This window comes from Vulpes lagopus, chromosome X, assembly GCF_018345385.1.
Source record: "Vulpes lagopus strain Blue_001 chromosome X, ASM1834538v1, whole genome shotgun sequence".
Lineage (NCBI taxonomy): Eukaryota > Metazoa > Chordata > Mammalia > Carnivora > Canidae > Vulpes > Vulpes lagopus.
This window is the reverse complement of record NC_054848.1, coordinates 118,329,655-118,352,202: the sequence shown is the minus strand read 5'-3', so window position 1 is coordinate 118,352,202 and position 22,548 is coordinate 118,329,655. Positions and strand designations below refer to the sequence as shown.

The window sequence follows — 22,548 nt, the reverse complement described above, 5'->3', positions numbered from 1 at the left end:
TGGAATGACAGGCTAGTGTCAGCTGTCCCAGCCCCACTTGTGGCCTCTCTCGTTCCCCCAGACCAGCCTGGTGGCCATCTGTCCACGCCACACTTTTGTGCCTGGGTGAGAGCTGTGGAAGGGTGAGCCTTTCAGGAGAAGAGCTTGTCAGGCTTTCCAACTGGTGACAGTTTTAAGGATATAAGAAGTTTGGGAAGGGGTAAAGAGTAGTAGGAGGGTGGAGTCAAGGGGCTGGTTTGGAGACAAGGCTGGCTTGGCCAGGAGATGGTCCCAGCAGCCATGTGCCGTGGTAGGTGGGAGCGGATGTCCGCATATATGGTACGGGGTGGTGGGTGCGCAGAATCATGGTGTCTAAGTGTTCAATATCCTGTACGTAAATCAACTCCATGTTCAATCGCAATGCAATGGAGTAGCAGCTACCTGACTGAGAGGCTCACCAAATTCCAGGCGGGACCCCAGCCTGGCAGGATCAGGGCCTCGGTGACATCAGCGCTCTCAGACTCACCCTCATCTAACCAAACCAGATCCCAGATGAGTCATTTTAATAGGGAGAGTTATCTGATAGAATAACTGACCTCAGACACTTGCAGTATTTTGATTAATGGCTTTTTATTTTTTTGAGTGGGTGTCTTTTGGCACATGGTAAACATCATCCTTTTCTGTTGGTTCTTATTCCTGTGTCATCTCCTGTGCTCACCCCCGGTTTTGGAGAAGCACACTCTTTAGGACCCACACCATCATATATTAATATTCATCTTTGGGGTGCCTGGGTGGCTGAGTGGTTGAGTGTCTGCCTTGGGCTCAGGGCGTGATCCTGGGGTCCTGGGATGGAGTTCCACATTGGGCTCCCTGCAGGGAGCCTGCTTCTCCCTCTGCCTGTGCCTTTCTTTGACTCTCGTGAATAAATAAAATCTTAAAAAAATATATTCCTCCTCGCTATAGCTCAATCTACTAGAATGGAGCCTGGCAAACTTTTCCTGTAAAGGGATGCGTGGAAGAGATTTTGGGCTTTGCAGGATCCATGGTCTCTTTTGCAATGAGTAGACTCTGGTGTCGTAGCACAGGAGCAGCCATAGACAATACAGAAATGGGTGGCTGTGGCTGTTTCCACAAACTTATGGACCCTGACATTTGCATGCTGGGTAATTTTCCCGTGTCACAAAATAGCCTTCTTTTGATCTTTTCAGCCATCAAAAGACACAAAAGCCACTCCTACTTTGTGGTCCATACAGATAGGCAGGTGGGCTGGATTTGGGTCACAACTACCCCTGAGCTGGAGAATAGTTTTGCTGCACGTTACACCGTGACCAGTGTCTTGCTGGTGGGACTTGGGCATCTCCTCACCTCCTCATGCCTCCGCAGGGGCTCCCCAGCATATACTGCCTTCCTGGTATGGATGGGAACACTGAGGCCAAGGCACAAGGGAATGGCCTAGAATATCACTGAGTTGGTGGGAAAGGTGGGGGCATACCTGCAGCCTGGAGTAAACAGCAACCGTTCAACCTTGCAGCAGCCAGGATTTCTCTAGGTGTTAGAAGACTGGCAAGAACGCCTCTCTGCGCCATGTGTCTCAGGTCCCCCACTTTTCCCCGTAGCAATAAATCCTCAGCACAACCTTCTGGGGTCCAGCCAGGATCTCCACCCTGGGTGGCTCCAAAGCGCATGTTCTTAGCCATTCACTCACTGGGGTTCCTAGGGGTCCTCTTGCGTCCTTGACACTGTAGGACTGTAGCTGGTTAACTCCAGAAATCTCCGTTTTGCTCTTTTCCCCTCATTGATCACTGAGGTGGTACAGGAAGTTGTCAGAAAGACAAAGAAGGATAAAATGCCTGGACTGAACCGCGTACCTAGTGCGTTCAGCAACTCCTAGCTATTTCCCTTAATTCTGCAGGTAGTTAGTGTCACAGGATAAGTAACTGCCTGAGAATCGGAACACTCACTACCCCCTTAAAGATTTTGTTTTTCCAGCCCCAGGATGCAGAGCAACGGATGCTGGAAGTCACGGGAAAGATGTCGGCTCTAAGTCAGGGAGACCCCCGCCCCCTGGTACGGCTCACTCCCGGGGGCGGGGGCCACCGGTGCGGGAGGCGGGGGCTCTGGAGGTGCTGGTGGTGCAGATGGGAGCTGGGGCACCCCGAGGGGAGGTGGCGGTAGCCGCCCTCTAAGGACGATGGGGCTCAGGGCAGCCCTGAGATAATGGGGGGGAGCAGCCGCCCCCGAAAGGAGGACGTGGCCCACCTCGCCGAGGGATGGCAGGGGCTGGCCCGACGCCGCCGCTCCGCCACTCCGGCGAGCAGGGGAGCTCTGTCTTTGTCCTGGAAAGCTGCCTGCAGCTGGAGCCCTCCTCGAGGGCGTTCACGTCAAAGGCTGCGGCGGGCATTTTGCTGTTCAGGGCAGTGTTGGAATCTGATTTCGCCCAACCCTGGAGATGGACTCCGTTTGCGGGGGTTCATGGGAAAGGACTGCAGCGCGTCTGTCGATCATTGAGCACGTTTTCGACTCTGCAGATGTGAACTTGCGCTTTCAGCGCATTCATCAAAGCCTCCCGGGGGCTGACCCTGTGTCTGCCGCCCTCCGCCCCCCGCCCGCGGCGCTGCGCCTCCAGGCCGCCCCCACCCCCGCCTCGCCGGCCCCGACGCCCCCGGCCTCGGGCTCATTTCCTCGAGACGTGCTGCTGTTTGCCAACAGCGGGCAGCCACGCAAACGGCCCTTTTCTTTCATCTCCGGACGGGGCTCCACTAGTTTCCTGCCGGGATCGGCGAGTGGGCGGGCAGCCAGCCGGGTGAAAAGCAAGCTCAGCCCCAGCGGCTGGGGCAAGGGCACGGGTGCTGCGTCCCGGAGCCGCGGCCGGAGGGGCTCCCGGGGAACAGCCTTCTGCCGGGAGGACGCCGAGTCCAGAAGGGGAGGAGCCCCGTCCAAGGTCACCCGGCTGGCAGAGCGCACCTGGCGTGTGCGCCGCCTCGGGTCCGGCCGCGGGCCGGGAGGAGTGTGGCGCGCCGAGTGGCAATCGCCGCGCGCCCTGGCCACCAGCCCGCGCCTCCGGCTCCTCTGCTGACACACTGCTCCGGGCCCGCAGGCTCGCCCCTCGAGAACTGGGGCGGGAGGGCGGGGGGGCGGGGGATGGGGCCTGCGAGCCCCCCGCGACGCGCCCGCCGCAACCAGGCCGCCCCACCCTCCGGGCGCCCGCGGGCCCCGCCCCTCGCGCGCCGGCCCGCCCCCCGGCCGCGGCCCCGCCCCCCGGCCGCGGCCCCGCCCCTCGGCCGCGGCCCCGCCCCCCGAGGCTGCGGACTCGCTCCGCCCCTCGCGCCACAGTCGCGGCCCCGCCCCGCCTCACCTGGCCCCTCCGGCGCGCCCCTCCCCCGCTCCCGGGCTGGGCCGCGCGCGCCGGCTCTGGGCGGGGCCCTGCAGTGGCGGCGGGGTCCTCCTCCTGCGGCTCCGGCTCCTCCGTGCGCGCGCCTCCCCGACCTCCCCCTCGGGCGCTCGCGCAAACCGCGCTCCTCCGCGGCCCTCCGCCCGCTCCCAGCCATGGTGGTCTGGCGCTCGGCGGTCCTCATCTGCCTCGCTTTCTCCTTGGCCGCTCTGGTCCAGAGAGGTAAGGCGGGCGGGGGGCGCGCGGGGACCCCGCCTTGTGGGCCCGCGGGGCGGGGGCTCGGCGCCCCGCGGGCCCGTGGTGCGCATGAGCGGCCCGGCCCCCGCCTCGCGGGCCTGCAGCGGAGACTGCGGGCGGGTGGGCGGGGCTGTGCGGGCGGTGGGGGCGCGAGCCCGGGGCCCGCGGGGACTGACCTTGCCGCGATCGGGGTGGTCGGAGGGGGGGCCGGGACCCCTCCTGGTGCTGGGCTACAGACCCCGGGATAACCCCCCCTTAAAATCCTGAACTAGCTGTCACCACCGGTGACAACAGCTGTTCCCAGGAGATCGCTGTTGGGAAAGCCTCGTTGGGAGCGCGCTCCTTGCCTTCCGGGGGCTTCGCAAAATGTGTTTTGAGGCCACCTGCAGCAGAAGCACCTGGGGAGCTTCCTGGGCGCGTGCCCACTGCCTTTGTCAGGCTGCCTGCGGGGACGGGGTGGGGGCGGGGTGCAGCGATGTGCGGTCGGTCTCACCGCTCCCCGGGGGCTTCTGGTACCCGCCCCAGCTTTCTAGCCATTGGCGATGTTTGCCAAGGAGGTGGGGAGCGAAACGCTGTGGAATCAGGGGGGCAGGTTTCCTAGACCCTCACTACTGCGAGTGTGGTCCAGGCCCCTCCTTGGCATCACCTGGGACTTGTAAGGAATGCGGCATCTCCGGCCCCGCCCCTGACCTACTGAGTCACATTCTGCATCTTAACTAGGACCCCGGCTGATTCGCAGGCACACGGAAGTTTGAGAGGCATCTTGGAATAAATGCAGCGCGTGGTTAAAAATAGGACCTCCAATGTGTACAGATAGAATCTTCTTACACTTATTTATATCCCATCTCCACATCAGAAAAAGGTCTGAGGAAAACACTGCAGTTGAGCACAGGGTTGTGCTGAGCTCCCTGACAAGGCTGGCAAATTCAGCTCATGAAAAACATGAGCTCAGCAAAAATAAAAAAACAAAAACAAAAACTTTGTCCGTGCAGGGGGTGCTGGTGAGATTTATGTTGCAGTATAGGGAGCACTGGCAAACAGTAGCCAGTCTAAGGCACTTTTGCAGAAGATGCAGAAAGTGTTTCTCATGTGGGCAGCCATCCTGGACTTGATACAAGAGGAGCCATTCAGTGTTCTTCAAAGGTGTCAGGCTCTGTTCCAGACGCTGATGATGCAGCAGTGAACAAAGCTAAGGCTCTGTCTTCATGGAGCTAACTTCCTCATGGGGGGCGAAGACAGGCACAAACATCCCAATCTATGTTGTCAGTGCTCTGAAGAAAAATAAAGCAAGTCACAGGGTTGGTGAATTTTCTGGTTCATGTTTCTTCTCTGGGGTTAACCTTTTAATTCTGTTACAATGCATCTGTGGGAAAGACTGTCACCTGGTTGGCTCCCATCTAAGGATAGGGAAATCTGGCAAGTGGAAGCACAGAGAAGTGAGAGAAATGATACTCCCTTCAAGGCTACCTTCTGGAAGGTCTTCAACATGGTATGTGCATTGACAAAGGGAAGAATACAAATGAACAGGTCTCAGATTTTCACCCTCATGTGTCATAGGAGGTGATTTAGGAGGTGGTGGAGGAAACGGAATCATTTTCCAGATGAAACGGAGGCACAGAGGTGTGAGGTAACTTGCCTCAGGTGGCAGAGCTGAGATTTGACCCCAGGCTTGTCTGATTCCGCAGTCCTTGCTTATAAGCACCTGGAGGCTGCGCTCCTGCCTTGGGAAATTTCTCTGAACCTTGCTTGGTTTGCTGGCCCTGTTTATGCCTAACAACTATCAGGCATCTTGAGGGGACCCGGAGCGCGTCACTGTCAGATCTGGGTGCCAGGAACATCACAGATCTGGTTTTTAGTTGCCTCAGCAGTTTCACTGATTAGGTATTAATGACAGGTCCCTGGTCACATAGCTAGGAAGAGATGGAGCCAGGATCCCACCCAGCGAACACTGCTACCTAGTGATCTTTTTACTTGTAATTAAGAGAACTGAACTGGAAGAAGCTTTTGCTTCAACGAGGGGAACTGCTTTGTGGCTCTTTTGTGCAAAATAAGATGACAGATATGGGCTTTGAATTGCTGGTCTCCGGACAGTTACAGTTTGCTGCATCAAAATGAACAAACACAAAGCAGGGGCTTAGTTAGGCATCTGCTGCCTCTCCTGGAGCCCCACAGTGGTGGACTGGGTGGGCCTAAGAGCCACTTTAGTCCTGGTCCTGGGTAGATGCACAGTGGAGAAAGACCAGCAGCCCTCAGAAAGCACATAGAACCTCGAAGCAGGACTCATTCGTGAAATCCCTCCAGGCTCTGGCAAGTTGAGACAGACTTCAGGTTTCTAGGAGTTTAAAAGGATAGTTACCAGGTCACTCCTGTTGTCATTTTGGATGGCTTTTTAGTCCAATGTGGATTTTCCTAGCTCTGAAAAATCCTCGGAGGACAAATGTTGCCTGTAGGCACCTACAGAAATAGGAAGCTGACCTTTTGTGCCGTGGGGAGGAGAGTCACAGTGGTGCAGGTGGGCAGTAATGCTAATGCAATTTCCATCTCCTGAATGCCTTCCACGCACCCGGCCTTCAGCACGCCACACATATTTACCCCTCATAACCACCCTGAAAGGTTGGCACCATGACCCATTGCCTTTCCTTATGTCCATAATGGACATTTGCGTATGGCCTTGAAAAGTGGTGGGGCGTCTGGGTGGCTCAGTTGCTTGAGCGTCGGACTCTTGGTTTCAGCTCGGGTTGTGATCTCAGAGTTGTGAGATCGAGCCCTGCGTCGGGCTCAGCATGGAGTCAGCTTGGGATTCTCCCTCTGCCCCTCCCCTGCCTTGCACATGTGCACACGCTCTCCCTCTCTCTGAAATAAATAAATAAAATCTTGAAAATAAAAAAGTAACTTGGTGGTAACCCATTTTCCCAGATGAAAAATGAATAGCCTGGCGAGGTTTCAGACTTGAACTCAGGTTTGTCTGAGTAACCAAAGCAGAGGTCACGAAGGTAGATACCTCCAGGGATGGGACAGGTCATAGAAGTGTGGAAAGTGGCCGAGAATCAGTGTGATTGATGGGTGTGTGGGCGAGTTGCCTGCTTGCCTGCTGCTGAGTACCTGTTCCCTTGAAGCGAAGTAGCCCAGCTGACAGAGGGAGAGTGCAGGCTGTGGAGCAAGCTTGCCCAGCACTACTGTGACCTGGGGTGAGTTACTTAACTGCTCTGTGCCTCAGTTTCCTCATTTGTAAAAGGGGGATAACCACACCATCCCCTGCATGGAGTTGTCATGAGGACTGAATACAGATGGATAAAGTGCTTAGCACAGCACCTGGCTCTCAGTGAGCTCTGTTGGTGATTATTATTCACGTTACCCAAAACATTCCAAGCCACGTTTTAAAAATACACCGTGCAAACCTTGAAAATTATATGGTGAGTGAAATACGCCAGACACAAAAGCCCACATATTATCCCATTTATATGAAATGTCCAGAGTTGGCAAATCCATAGAGGACAAAAAGTAGATGAGTGGTTGCCAGGGGGTGGGGCCAGGGAATTGGGGGATGGGGAGTAGTAGGCTATTTCCTAGTAGGCTCAGTTTCCTTTTGGGAAAGAACATGAAAATGTTCTGGAACTAGGTACAGGTGATGCCTAGTAGTAGTAGGGAGTGACTGCCTAGTAGGCTCAGTTTCCTCTTGGGAAAGAACATGAAAATGTTCTGGAATTAGGTAGAGGTGATGCAGTTGCCCAACCTTGTGAATGTACTGAGAACCATTGAATTGTACGCTTTTAAAGGGTGAGTTGTATGGTGCATGAATTGTATCTCCATTTGAAAAAAAAAATCTCTGTAGTTCAAGCAGAACAAATGAGAGTGGAGGCAGCCTGTGATCCCTGGGGCTTGGTCGGGTAGGGAAGCCAGGGGAGCAGAGTGGCCCCAGGTGCTGGTGGTGCTGGGATCCAAGCAGAAGCCCTGTGGGCCTACTGGGGATATTGGGTGTGAGCCAGACAGGCTGCAGGGGCATGTGCAGGGTTGGCCCAGTGCCACATAGCCCCCCAACCCCCAAGTCTGGGAATGGTCCCCTGGGAAGACGCATCCTGCATGGGGGACTTCCCTTTCCTGGATGGCTCAGGGTTGCCATCATGTGCATTGGACAGTCATTGCATTGGACAGGGTCTGGGGATAATTTGCCTTTTAGTGTCACATGTTTTGATTGGTTTTTGGTCCCTTCCTTGCTGTCACAGGTCACGTCCCCATCCCCTCCATCATTTTGGACACCAGGTAACTAAAACATGTTTGTTTAATGCCCCTCTCCCACCTCCCTTCTCCTCCCTTCTCCCCTGCACCCTGAAATCACCCAAGAGCCAGCCTAAGCAGGAACTGAGGAAGGGCCTGAAGCTACCTTCAGCAGAGATGAGGATGAGGAGGCCTTTTGGCTGCTCAGAGGGGGGCGTGGGGAAGACCTGGTTCTGATTCTGGTGAATTCAGGAAAGATACCTTCCAGGTGCCCCATCTTTCTGGGTTCTTCCACCACTCGGTGTTGGTGCTTTTCCTGCTGTGCATCCACTCCTCCTCTTTGCACTTGGCACGGCATCCTCTGCTGCTCTCGGGGCGCTTGGGGAGGCCTGGCTGCAGGGGGTTCTGTCTCCCCACCCAGACTTGGCTCTCCCTGAGTCTTGCTCATAAGTTCGCTGATTGGTCAGTGCTGGTTCGCATGTAAAAGCACAAAGTCATCCTAAACGTGTCCCAACTGAAACGTGTGGGAAATACTTTGATGAAGGTAAGTGTTCCAGACGGAGGTGGGTGGGAAGCTGGGTAGGCTCCCACAGATGTCCGTGGCCGAATCTCTGACACCTGCGACTGTTAGGTTACACGTGACGGAGAATTAAGGTAGCTAATCAGCTGCATTTAGATAAGATTCTCCTGGGTCATCGTGGCCAGTTGAAAGACAAGGATCCTTTAAATATGGAAAATGGAGATAAAGGAGTCAGAGCTAGTCAGCGAGGTGATGCAAGATTGGACCCAAAGATGGAAGGGCCGGCAACCAAGGAATGCACACACAGTTTCGAGAAGCTTCCAGCAGGAATGTAGCCCCGCTGACACCCTGTTTTTAGCCCAGCGAGACCTCTGTTGGACTCCTGACCTCCAGAACTGTAAGATGAAAAAAACCCAAAGTGTCTTTTAAATCCATCGAGATTTGTTGTAGCAGCAAGAGCAAACTAATAGAAAAACTGAGGGGTAGATCCTAGCCTCCTCTTCATCCTTTGGAAAAAACCAGGTCCGTGATGTTTCCCTACGGTGTTTCGATTTTGCTATCCTAAATCAATTGCCAATATGCTCCGAGGTCAGGAGTTTAAATGTGCAGCAAATTGGATTGCAGCGATGTTCTCGGTGTGGCAGTGGACGTCGAGGAGCACCTGAGGGCCCTGGGAGACCGCTACATTCCTTTTGCTTGGGTTTGATTTTTTTTTAACTACTTCCCAAGGAAATGGGAGCCCGTGCCAGCACTGCCCACCCCCCAGAGGCCTTTTCCATCTCCCCACGACCCCCAGGCCTGGTGGCTGCTTGAAGCAGAGTACAGTCTGGGGCTGCCCAGCGGACACGCAGGTTTCCCATCCGTCCCGGCCACACCTGCCACTTGGCGGAGGATGCGGTGTGAGCCACCAGCTTGCCTTTCTGGCTGCACCTGCTGGCACCCTGGCCTCAGCTCAGGGTGCCTGTGCCCTCCCTCCCGAGGCAGGTGGGGACGCATACCAGCGCGGGAACGGGTGGCCCTGGGCCTCCACCCCAGCCTCAGCCGGTTTTGAGCTCCGTTCTAAATTTTTATTTATTTATGATAGTCACACACACAGAGAGAGAGAGAGAGAGGCAGAGACACAGGCAGAGGGAGAAGCAGGCTCCATGCACCGGGAGCCCGATGTGGGATTCGATCCCGGGTCTCCAGGATCGCACCCGGGGCCAAAGGCAGGCGCCAAACCGCTGCGCCACCCAGGGATCCCTTGAGCTCCGTTCTTATTCATGGTCTACCTACGGCTGCTCTGCTTGTAAGAAGTCACAGGATGGTTCTGGAGCTTTAAAGCCAACAAAAGCACTTGGAGAACCGTGGTTGAATTCCACGGAGAGTGGTGCCCCTGCTCCGTGAACATCTGTTTAAAGGAGAGGCTAGACAACATCTGGCTGGCAGTGCCAGGTGGTTCATTTGGGATGACTTTCCAAATCAGAGCTGGTCCCCTCAGCAGGGAACACCGTTGCGGTGCGGAATTCGTTACCACCAAAATAGTGCCCGGGCTCATTTCGACATTCTTCTTTTTATTGCTGCTTCAGCTCGCCTGGGATGATGGAATTAACCCAGAGCCTGCTTCCAGCGTGACCCCACCATGTGCTGGTGACAGTTGCCTCATCCGCACCAAGGGGCTGCTGATCTGTGCTTTGTTGGCCTCACAGAATTGTGGGAGTAGCCAATTCATTGCTAATGCAAACAGGTGGTGTGTTGTCGAGGTATTATTAGCAAAGTTCGGCTCCCTAGGCACACCCAAGAAGGCAAAGAGGGGGTTCTGCCTTGAGGGGGTTCTGTGGAAATTAGGGGGTTCACGTTTCCAAAAGCCTCTACTTGGCCCAGACTAAAATGCCCCTGAATTCGGGGGTGGGGCTCAGAGTCCGAACGTGGAGCTCTAATTTAGTTGCTCTTTGGAGCCCTTTGGCGGCCTGCAGAGTCCTGGGCTCTTGGGCAGGAACAGTCCCTTTTTTACTTTTCATCACCCACTCCTTTGGCTCCTCACGCCCCAGCTCAAAAAATTCAGGAGTCCAAAGGAGTCCCTAAGAAGAAACCAGCAAAAAACATGTTTCAGCCTCTTATTCCTCACCTCCAACATACCACGTGGACTCGCAGCTTGGGGGCTGCCTGCCTCTCCCCTGAAGGTGCGCCTGGCCAGGGTCAGGGTCAACAGTGGCTTCCTGTTGCTAACCCCGAGGGACACCTGCCACCCTCTGATCACGCCCTCCCCCTGGAAGCGCTGTCTCCTAGGCTCCTTCCCTCTGACCTCAGGGCCTTGCGGGAGTGCCTCTGGTGTAGTCCTTGGTGGCTTTTTTTTTTTTTTTTAATATTTTATTTATTCATGAGAGACACAGAGAGGCAGAGACACAGGCACAGGGAAAAGCAGGCTTCCTGCAGGGGAACCCGACGTGGGTCTCGATCCTGAGTCTCTAGGATCACACCCTGGGCTGAAGGCAGGCACTAAACCGCTGAGCCACCCAGGCTGCCCTGTTTGTTTTACTTACTTCCCCAATGCTTTCACCAGTTTTGTGGCTTCAACTTAAATTCCATCTGCGTACTTGTGAGTCTTCTGTTTCTGTCCCCAGCCCTGATAGTGCTTTATGTCCATCGTCTCTGTGGCGGTGGCAGGTGCCCTGCTAGTGATGAGGCTCTCGAAGTCCTCTAGCTCAGGTGGCCCCAGCCACCCATGGATCCTGGCCCTGCCCCCAGGGCCCCAGGCCTCCCCATCCTCCCTGTAATCTGGCAAGCATGGGGTTCATGCCCTGTGCAGCTGTGTTAAATTATTTTGACTTTTACCCCTGCTGGCAGGCATCTCAGAAGGACCCTGTGCACACCTGGGCTTCCACTTACCCCCTCCCACCTGAGTAACTGGCAGCCCCATCCTGCTGGTGGCTTTGGCCAGTCCTCCAGAGCCCTCTGTCACACCCCATATCTGATCGTTCTGCAGATTATGCTGCCGTGATCACCCTTGGAATCATTCAGACTCCCACCTCTTCTCTCCTCCTCCCTGGTTCCCTCTCTTAGCTGGGACACCAATCCCCCCCCTTGGAGCCCTGGCAGTGACCTCCCAAGCGATGTTCCAGAGTCCACTCCTGTGCCCTACATTTTGGTCTCCACGCAGCACCCAGGTGATCCAGAAACCTGTCATCCTGTCCCTCGGCCCAGAACCCTCCTATGGCTTTGAACTGTAATGAAGATCAAGTGCAGGCCCTTCTGGTGGCCTACAGGTCCCAACAGAATGGGGCCTACTTGTCCTCTGGCCTCAGCAACCACCCCTGCCCAGGGCTGGCTCTAGTAGGCCAAACACTCCTCTCTGCTAGAAGGTCCATCCTCAGATAAGTGCATGTCCTCTCTTTCACTTCTTCTCAGACGCCCCCACCTTTGGCTGACCCTGACCCCATACCCTTGTACCCCCTGCCGGCTTGAGTTTGCTGTTCACTTGTCATCCCCAGATGTTCTGTCTACCTGCTCCCTTGCCTACCATCTTGTCTCTGCCACTAGACTTTTCCTCCATGAGGGAGGGGACTTGCTTTTTGTCTGCTTTGTCTCCAGGATCTAGAACAATCCTTGGCACAGGGACTGGGCAGGAAATGGATGGCACGCTTGGACACAGCAATTGAGCATCTAATTAAAGGGCTATTTACAGGATCTAGGTGGCGTTAAGGGAGGCCAATGAAGGGTGATGAAGCAACACAGGGAGTGTTTGCCACCTGGGGCATCAAGGGGAGGGGGCGGTCCTGGCATCCGGGGCCCATGATGCTGTAGAGCTGGTTGGGCCTCCTGCAGGTGGGAGCTCAGACAGCAAATGCTGCATGTCTCCCCCCACCCCAAGTCTTAGTTTCTGCCCCCCGCCCCCGACCTCGTGCCTAAACCCATGGGTCCTGTGCTTGTACACAGGTGCCGGGGACACTGCAGCAAACTCTGGGTGATGCCACCGATAGTTTTAATCTGAGGAAAATGCATCATGTGTGTCAGGTAGCACACAGACTACCACTTGGAATGGGTTGGAACTCAGTATTTCATAAGCAGAGCCATGTGGTATTTCTTCTGGTCTGGGGGTGCAGCGTAAAAGCCGCAGAGGGCAGCTGCAAGGAACTTACAGACCTGGGAGCAACTATTCGTGGTGCCCATGGCCTGTGTTCTAGAAGTGGCACCGGCACTCCGTTGATGCCGCAGTGCTGACTGCCTAGAAGGCCCTCAGCACCCTTCTCCCCCTGCTGAAGGCTGTTTGCCCCCCCCCCCCCAGGGCAGGTGGCTGCCTCTACCTGCTGGGGTCCCAGTGCCCCACATGGGCCCTGGCTGGGTAACTGCTCATTCGTGGGGTGGCAGAGAAGGCCTCCCTTGTGCCCTGACTTCTGGTCGGCTTCGGCCCTTCAGGTCCCTTGACAGCTCGTGGTTTTTTTCACATCGAGAGGTGCTGGTGTGTCCATCAGCGGATGGACGCTTGGGCTGTTTCTACCCTTTGACCACTGAGCATCGTGTTGCTATGACCGTTTGTGTCAGTGTGTTTGATCACCTGCTCTTGGTCCGTGGAGTGTGTCCCCAGTGCGTGGCCTTTGACGACCTAGCCTGGGAAGTCGCGCAGCGTCCCTTTTGCTGCACCCTGTGGGCTATGAGTCACTTAAGGATAGTCCACATTCAAGGTGAGCACATCTCTCTCCCTTCTTGTTGGGAGCACATGAAAGAATTTTGAGCCATGGTTTAAAACTGCCACACACATGCACTGGGGTTTCGAGATCCCGATGGAATGCTGCCTCCTTCGTGGAGATATTAACTGCTTATGGCTCTGTCATGACGCGTCCCTCTCCGACTTCCGGTTCTTTATGAAATAATTGCCATTTTGCATGTCCTCATGCTTTCCCCTCTGCGTCTGCCTCTTCCGTTGACGCAACGCTGCTGTCATGTCATCGGCTCTCAGGGTGTTTCTGCACTGAGGGGGCTGGACTAGCTGGCTCCAAGGGTCCTCCCCGCCCTGATGTTCTGACAGCTTGACCTGACCCTATTTGCACAGGCTTTCCTGGTGGGAGGGGGAGCTCAGTGCCCAGCCTGCAGCTCCCTTGGAAGTGCTTGCAGAATGGGAGATTCAAGGGCTTTGGATTATCTCCTTAAGGCAGGCCAGCCTGGGCATTTGCTTTTCTCCCCCTCTGACTATTTCTACTCGGAGAAGAGTCACAGGGTTGAGCGCTTTCTGTCCTGGGTAGACTGTTGAGCAGAGTCTACCGTGGCACCATTGACATTGGAGGGGGATGATTCACTGGGAGTGGGCTGTGCTGCTCATCGTAGAATATTTAGCAGCATCTTTGGCTTCTGCCAATTAGGTGCCAGTAGCACACCCCACCCCACCCCCAAATCTTGCCGACCCAAGATGATTCCAGACATTGCCCAATGTCCCCCGGGGGCAGAACTGTCCCAGGTTAAGACCCACTGCCTGCTGTAGAGACAGACATATTCTTTGTAATTCCACCCTCTGTTTTCAGTATTTCTCATGAGCCCCTAAAGTTTTCTGTCCTTGTCATGTGGCTTCCACTTAGACCTGTTGGAATCAATCTGATCACAGCCAATCTGTGGATTGGTGTCCGCTTGAGCTGACTCTAGGCTCATCTCAGCTATATCAGCTCTGTCACCAGTCTCCTTAGGTAGTTGCTGTGGGCACAGATTTCCACAGATGGCTCATCCCATCCGGTGTGTGTTGGTTCTCGTTAGTTGCAGTTTTAGTTGGTGACCCTGTCTTTTTAAATACGTTTTAGTTTTCAGAGAACCGGCAAGGCGCAAATGAACAGAAAAATGAGCCAAAGACTTGACCAGGGAATTCATAAAAGAGGAAATCAAATAGGACAACAAACATATGAAAAGATGTTTAACCTCATTAGTAATCAGAGAGCTGCAAATTAAACTATAATAAGATAAAATTACATACCCTCCAGTAGGCTAAAAATTATAATAACGTCTGACAATACCAGGTGTTCACATGGTTGCAGGAGTGATACGTGTTCTGTGGTCAACTCGGAAAGTACAGAAAAGTGTAGAGAAAATGCAAACCCCGTAACGTAGGGGCAGGCAGTGTTATCCTATTGGAATATAGCATTTAAAAATATCTACTCTGCCGCAATACAAATTGCATGTTTTTGGTATTGAACCATGCATATAGCTGTTACCTTTACTGTGAAATATAATGTAGATACAGAAAAATGAGTGGGGCCTTTAATGAGTGAGTATAAAGTGAAAATATCTGTCCTCACCAAGCGGGCTGAGAAACAGAATGTTGACGAGATCCTGGTAGGCCTCCGTGTGCCCCGTCTTGACTACAGTCCCCACTCCCCAACAGAGGTGACCCCTAGCCTGATTCCTATGCAGTCATTTTCTTTTATACTTCTGCCACCTGTGTCTGTGCCCCTAAATAATACAGTTTAGTTTGGGGGGCCTGGGTGGCTCAGCATTTGAGCATCTGCCTTTGGCTCAGGGCATGATCTCGGGGTCCTGGGATCGAGTCCTGCATCAGGCTCCCCACAGGGAGCCTGCTTGTGTCTCTGCACCCCCCCCCCCGTGTGTCTCATGAATAAGTAAATAAAATCTTTAAAAAAATACAGTTTAGTTTGGCTTTTGAACCTCACAGAAATGGAATCACACTGTATGTCGCCTTTTGGGTTTTGTCCCCCCCCCCACATTGTTAATGATCTGTTGTGTGTGTCTGTAGTTCTTTCTTTCTCGTGCCTCTGTTACTTTGCTGTTTGAATATACTGTAAGTTTTTGTCATGTATTGTCTTATTGATGTATATTTAGAGAATTTCCAGTTTTTGACCACTTTAAGCAATGCTGCCATGAGCATTCTTGGGCAGATGGATGAAAGCTTCTCTGGGAACGTGGTTCTCAGACTGCGGTCTGGGGACTCTTGGAAGGCCCTGGAGACGTTTTCAGGGGGTATAGGAGTTCCACTTGTTTTCACAGTAACAGTAAGATGTGAACTGCCTTTTGCACCCTCCTTTTCTCATGAGTGTACCGTTGAATTTTCCAGAATTGATGTGACCTGTGCTCTCATTGCTCTGATGTCTAATGGGATGTGTTTTTGTGTAGTCTTGTGTTTTAAAGTTTCTCAGCTTCAATTTCTGATATCCCAAATATCAATGGATATAACCCCCTTAAGCACAAGATTTTTCAGATTCTCATTTTTTTTTTTTTTTTTTTAGTATATAGAGTCCACCAAAAAGTCTGAAAATTGCTGTTCTGAGGTTATACTTAGTAGCATTTCTGGGTTATATAGTATTTGTAATTACAGTGTTACAGGTGATGCTACATTGTCTTCCAAAGTGGTTGTACCAGTTTATCTTCCTATCAGTGGTGTATAAAAGTTTCTGTTGTACCAGCGTCACCAGCGCTTGGTATTGTCAGACTTCAGTATTACATTAACTACTAGTGAGTCTGTAATTTAATATTGTTGTGGTTGGATTTCCGTCTCTCTGTTTACTAATGAGGTTGAGCATCTTTCTGTATATTGCCCAATTTGATTTCTTCTTTTATGAACTGCCTGGTCAGTTCTTGGCTCATTTTTCTATTTTTCTATGGTTCTCATGATGCTTTATTTCCTCTTGTGCTTGGCTATTCTTAGCTGTGTACTTACTGCTTATTGTCCTTAAAATATATATGTGAGGATTCTTTGAAGTCTAGGATAGATGTGCCTTCTCACAGAGATTTGTATTTGATTTTTGTCAGGCGCCTTGGGATGTTCTTAACCTGAGATTCTCCTAAAACTAGTTCCTTACCTTTCCCCCTCCTTCCCCCCAGCACTGACGCAGCCTTCCTTGCAGTCCTCAGGAGGCTGAACCTAGGAAGGGCAATTTTGTTTCTGAGTCACCCTTATCTCAAGGGCGTAGCCCTTTGGGGTCCCAGTTTAATGTTGGGAGAATTTTCTGTTACATGTGCTTGATCTGGGTGGCCACAGGGCCAGGCTTCAGACCCTTTTGTGGAAACAGCGAATTTATCCCAACGGGCAAGTGCCTTCAGGGCAGACAGTTGAGTGCATGTGGTGGTTTTTACCATCTTGTCAGTTCCTCAGTGCTTTTAAGGGGATGGTTTTTTAAAAATTTATTTTAATTATTTTTAATTTATTTTCTTAAGATTTTATTTATTCATGAGAGACACACACACAGAGAGGCAGAGACAGAGGGAGAAGCAGGCTTCCTGTGGGGAGCCCCATGCGGGACTCAATCCCAGGACCCCGGGATCACAACCTGAGCCAGAGGCAGATAGATGCTCAACCACTGAACCACCCAGGTGCCCCTTAAGGGGACATTCTTAAAATCAACTATTTTGGTTGTTTTTAACTGGAAGGTTAGTCCAAATAATCTATCCTGCCATTACTAGAAACGCAAATTGATAGGTATCTTGTGTGTGTACGTTTATCTTAATTATCTACATAACCTTATATTTTCTTGAATAAAGGTGTTTTGAGTGATTTCTGATTGATCTTGCTGTGGGCTCCAGGTCTTTGCTGTGACAAGTGACACATCAGTAAATACCTGCATATGAGATATTGGGCCCAGGATAACAGCACCTGACCTTGGCGTGGCCGGGACAGCCGAGAGAGACCAGGGCGGAACTCGGGGCTCCGCTGGTGCCAGTGGCCGTGACTGGTGTCACCCACGCAGGTGGAATGGCCCAGGCGTGTGCAGCTGGCCTGCCCCCCCCACCCCTGCCTCAGTCTTCTCCGTGGTGGGGGGAGACGGGCGCTCGCACCAGGCGTGTGAGCCGCCGGCTGGATGGCGGGGCTGGAAGGAGTTGTGCCGGAGCCCAAAGGGAGCCGGTGAAGGAAATCCGGGTTCCTGGGGCCCCCGAGGGCCTGGCCCGAGTCCCACCTGCCCGCGCCCGCGATCACCACAGTTTGAGGCCTGCGGCTGCAGCACAACCGTGCCCCAGGACGCGGCCAGCACCTGCCGGCCACCTCCCCGAGGGGCTGCTTGGGTGCAGGGCACCCTGTTGGGGCTGGGCTGGCGAGATGACCCAGGCCCTGCTTGGCTGCAGGGCGCTCCCAGTCGATCGGGGCCAGAGGGCGTGTTCTCCTGCCAGCCTTGGGGACGGGCGGGGACAGAGGACGGAGCGTCGGGACAGGGGTGGACGGTGGCGGCTGGAGCCTCTGCCGCGACCGAGTGGGGACTGTGCCACATGGCAAAGGAGGAGGAGTTGGCCAAAGGCCCCGAGGAGAACAGGAACGGGTGGCACAGGGCTGGCCAGCAGGCTCTGCAGGGGGGCTGGGCTGGGGACTCAGGCCGGGGCCGAGAAGCCCCTGGACAGCACAGTTTCCATGGCAGGATGCGCGCGTTCTTGTCCAGAGCGGGCTTGAGGTTACCTTTAGTAAAGCGAAGGGGTCGAGGATGTTTGGGACTAGGGAGGAAGTGAAGGGCTGAGGGCAGGATCTGGAGGGTCCTTGGGCCGCAGATGCCAGCCTGGGGCCTAGTCCAGGGCGGCTTGGGAGAAAAAAGAGAACCTAGCCACTGCCAGGCAGCTCCACTCTGCTCCATGGCTAGGAGGGAATGTGCTAGAAACCAGGAGAGGACAGCCTCCAGGAAAGACACAGCAGCTAGGTTGACTGCAGCCTCAAAAGAGGAGGGAGGGCGATCTCAAAGTGAGGGTGGTGGGTGTTTTGGGTGGCCCCGATCTTCCCTCTAGAGTAGGAGACATGGGCAGAAAATCCCAGAGGGACTTGCAAGTGGCCACAGGTGGGACCTTTACGTCCGCTGCCTTTGAAGCCCAGAAGCCTCCATGTAGCAGCCTGCTTGCTCTTCTCCTGCATTTTAACACCGTTGTGTTTTTCCCCCATACCACACAGTTCAGTGGTTTTAGTATATTTGCAGAGTTGAGCAACCATTAGAACTATGGAATTTGGGGAACACCTTTTTTCTTTTCTTTCTTTTCTTTTCTTTTCTTTTTGCTTTTCTTTTCTCTCTCCTTCCTTCCTTCCTTCCTTCCTTCCTTCCTTCCTTCCTTCCTTCCTTCCTTCCTTCCTTCCTTCCTTCCTCCTATTCATGAGAGACAGAGAGAGAGGGGCAGAGACACAGGTAGAGGGAGAAGCAGGCTCCCTGAGGGGAGCCTGATGCGGGACCCAATCCTGGGACTCTGGGATCACGCCCTGGGCCGAAGGCAGATGCTCAACCACGGAGCCACCCAGGTGCCCTGGGAACACCTTTTCACCTGGAAAAGAAACCCCATACCCATTTACCAGTCCCGTTCTGTCCGCCGCCCGCTCCGGCCACCACCCATCTCTGTGGATATCTCTCTCTGTCTCAACATTGCACGTAAACCAAATCGTCCGATATTTGTCCTCTTGTAACTGGTGTCTTTCCCTTAGCACAACGTTGGCCAGGTTCTTCCACGTTCTAGCATGCGTCTGCACCTCATGCCTTTTTATGGCTGAAGAGTATTCCATTGTGTGGGTGTTGGTTCTCTTCATCTGCTCCTGGCTTATAGACATTCGGGTTTCCACTTGTTGTCTGCGAAGAATGCTGCATCCTTTCACATGCTTATTGGCTCATATCCTTGAGTGGAAGTCCTGGGCACAAAGAGTGTTAAATTGGGGAGCAGGAGGCTCCCCTGGAGCGAACCCTGACCCTACCCCAGCTCCCGGTGGGTGTTTCCCACTTCTTTCCTTGATTCTTCTCACTCGGCTGAGAGCCTGCTCAGTTTTGCCTCTACCCTGCAACAGCTCTGCCCCCTGCCTCCCCTTGCAAACGATACCCCTTCTCCTGCCTTCACATTTCTACTCTCTGCACTTCCTGGATTTTTCAAACTGGAACGTGGCTTCTGTCATCTGCCCTGCCCGTGTAGTGAAGGGTTTCACTAAGGCCACCAGGTTCCAAACCACTGATGCTGGAGACCTGTCCAGGGGGAGTGGAAGGAGAAGGAAGAGGATGACTCTTTTTTTAAAAAAAAAAAAAAAAAGATTTATTGACTTATTTATGACAGAGACGGAGGCAGAGACACAGGGAGAAGGAGAAGCAGGCTTCCTGCAGGGAACCCAATGTGGGACTCGATCCCAGGACCCTGGGATCATGCCCTGAGCCAAAGGCAGATGCTCAACCGCTGAGCCACCCGGGTGCCCTGAGGATGACTCTTCTTACAGTGGACTTCTTTGGGAGTATGCGTACAGGGAGCCTCTTGAGTTAGTTTAGCAGAGAAGCGGCCAGTGGAAGTAGTGGGGCATAGAAGTGATAAATGCGATGGGTGGTGTGAAATGTTTAGCTGAGTCACGCCCAAACCATGAGCCCCAAAGGCCTCTGGATTGACGTTGGGGATGAGCATTGTCGGTGATGCAACTGGGTCATTCAGGTACTGCAATTTAAAATGTATTTAGATGTTGCTCTGATTTAAATATTGCAGAAATTGCAGAATCTGATAGAGCAGGTCTTTCTTAAATTACTCTTTTTGTGAAATGTCCTATTTCCCTGTGTGTTCCATCCATGTATACTTTAGGGTCAACTTTTCAAATAAATGATAAAAAGTGCATTGGGATTTTGATTGGAATCGCATTGACTTGGAGAGCCAATTTTTCTTTTTCTCTTTTTTCTTTTTCACAGCACTGAATTTTCCAAGTCACACAAGGCATCCTTCTCTATCTAGTTTCGTGTTCTGTTTGAGCTTTATAACTTCGTGTTTATGATTCATATTTCATGTTACTTAGTCCCAAGTACTTTATAGCATGTCCTCCTTGTAAATGGTGTCTTCTTTTCCCATTAAATTTCCTAAGTGATGGTGGTTGGGATCTGAGAAAGCTACTGCTTTTTGTATATGTTTTCATTACCAGCCACCTTCCCAAACCATCTTTTTATTTCTTCTAGGTTTTCTTTCACTTGACCATCTTGGCATTTCTACGTATATAATCCTATAATCTACAAATAGTGATGGCTTTACCTCTTTTTCAGTATTTCTTTTTCTCTCCCTTGTGATCTATTATCTGAATCTACCGGCTAGCACACTCAGGAGCTAAATAATAGTAATGCTAAAGAGCCTCCTTGATTGTTCCTTATTTTGGTTAAGGATAAATCCTTACTCCTATTTTAATAAGGATTTGGCCTTTTAAAAACATCAGAATTAAACACTGAATTTTGGGGATCCCTGGGTGGCTCAGCGGTTTGGCGCCTGCCTTTGGCCCAGGGCGCAATCCTGTAGTCCCAGGATCAAGTCCCACATCAGGCTCCTGGCATGGAGCCTGCTTCTCCCTCTGCCTGTGTCTCTGCCTCTCTCTCTCTCTCTCTCTCTCTCTCATGAATAAATAAATCTTAAAAAAAAACAATGAATTTTATCAAGTGATGTTTTGGCATATCCTAGAACTGTCTGTTCCCCTTTAACCGATTAATATAGTAAGCTACATCACTAGATCCCTCCCTTGCGAGCATCCTAGTGATCCTTGACAAGCCCACAGTGGTTTGGAGGTCCTGTTTTTTAATATCTGACTGGGTTCCATGGGCGCCTGGGTGGCTCAGTGGTTGGGTGTCTGCCTTCAGCTCAGGTCATGATCCCGGGGTCCTGGGATCGAGTCCTGCATTGGGCTCCCCGTGGGGAACCTGCTTCTCCCTCTGCCTATGTCTCTACCTCTCTCTCTGTGTGTCTCTCATGAGTAAATAAATAAAATCTTTAAAAAGAAATGTCTACCTGGGTTCCATTTGTGTATACTTTGTCTTTTTTATTGATGTAAAATTGGTATATAACGTACATCCTCAATCAGTATTTGTTTACACTACAAAGTGATCGCCAGGATAAGTGTAGTTACCATCCTTACCATACAGTTGACCCCTTTTCACTCACCTTGTTCACCCTTCCCCTCTAAACAGATAATCACCAATCTGCTTTCTGTATCAACCAATGTGGTTTTGTATTGTTTCTTAGATTACACATGTTAGGGAAATCTGTATTTGTCTTTCTCTTGTCTGAGATATTTCACTTTGCGTAATATCCTCAAGGTCTATCCATGTTGTCATAAATGGTAGCATTCCTTGTTTATGGTTGAGTGATATTCCTCTGTGTGTGTGTGTGTGTGTATCACCTTTTTTATCCATTCATCCATCAGTGCACACTTGGGCTGCTTCCATATTTTGGCTATTGTAAATACTGCTATAAACATAGGGATGCATATATCTTTTCGATTTAGTGTTTTCATTTTTTTTTTCAGATAAATATCCAGAAGTGGAATATTTGGATCATAGGGTATTTCTATTTTTAACTTTTTGAGGAACCTCCACACTGTTTTCCAGAGCGGCTGCACCAATTTACATTCCTAGCAACAGTGCATGAGGATTCCCTTTTTTCCACATCCTCAGCAACACTGGTTATTTCTTAGCTCTTTGATACTAGCCAGTCTGACAGGTGTGAGGTGGCATCTCATTGTGGTTTTGACTTGCATTTCCTTGATGATGAGTGACGTTGAACATCTTTACATGGGTCTGTTGGTCATCTGGATTTCGTCTTTGGAAAAATGTTTGTTTAGATCTTCTGTTTCATTAGTTTTATTTTTTTAAGTTTTTATTTTAATTCCAGTGAGTTAACATATAGAGTGTCATAATACTTTTAGGTGTGCAGTATAGTGATTCACCACTTCGTACATCACCTGGTGCTGATCACAACAAGGTACCCCTTAATCCCCATCACCTATTTCACCCAACTCCCATTCCCCTCCCATCAGGTAATCATCAGTTGGTTCTCTATAATCAAGAGTGTTTCTTGCTTCATCTCCACTCCAGTTTTCTTCCCCGTGTTTGTTTTGTTTTTTAAAGTCCACATGGTGAAATCATTTGATGTTTTTCTCTGACTTATTTCACTTAGTTTGTAGTGTTCTTTCTCTGTGCTGCCTTTTCCAGATGTCATTAAAAATGGGAAGCTTTTCTCGTTTCTCTGCTCTAGAAAATTTGACCAGTAGAGAAATCATCTGTCTTTGATGATTGGGAGTATTTGCCTATAGATTGAGCCTGGTTGATTCTGTTAGAGGGACAGTTCAGACACCTTTTCCCTTGCTCCTTGTTGTGTTTGCTCTGTTTAGATTTTCTCTTTCTTCTTCACTATTTTTGAAAACTCGCATAGTTTTAGAAGAATATTCTTTTAGTCCAATTGAATATAAGCTCCATAAAGGTAGGATTTGGGGGGGGTCTGTTTTGTTTACTGTTGTATTCCCCAGGATCTAGAATGAGGTAAGCCGTATAGACGGTGC

General features: G+C 51.7%; 1 protein-coding gene across 2 annotated transcripts in view; it reads left to right on the top strand.

Annotated features, from left to right (window-relative positions):
- Positions 1-3,308: 3,308 nt before the first annotated feature.
- Positions 3,309-22,548, top strand: part of CD99L2 (CD99 molecule like 2) — a 94,718-nt gene continuing 75,478 nt past the window's right edge. Inside the window, exon 1 of one of the 2 annotated variants that reach the window (XM_041740558.1) lies at positions 3,309-3,592. In XM_041740558.1, coding sequence (XP_041596492.1) covers positions 3,526-3,592 — 67 coding nt within the window. In that variant the 5' untranslated portion in view covers positions 3,309-3,525. The remainder of the gene's footprint in view (positions 3,593-22,548) is intronic. The other variant, XM_041740559.1, reaches the window with a different exon arrangement.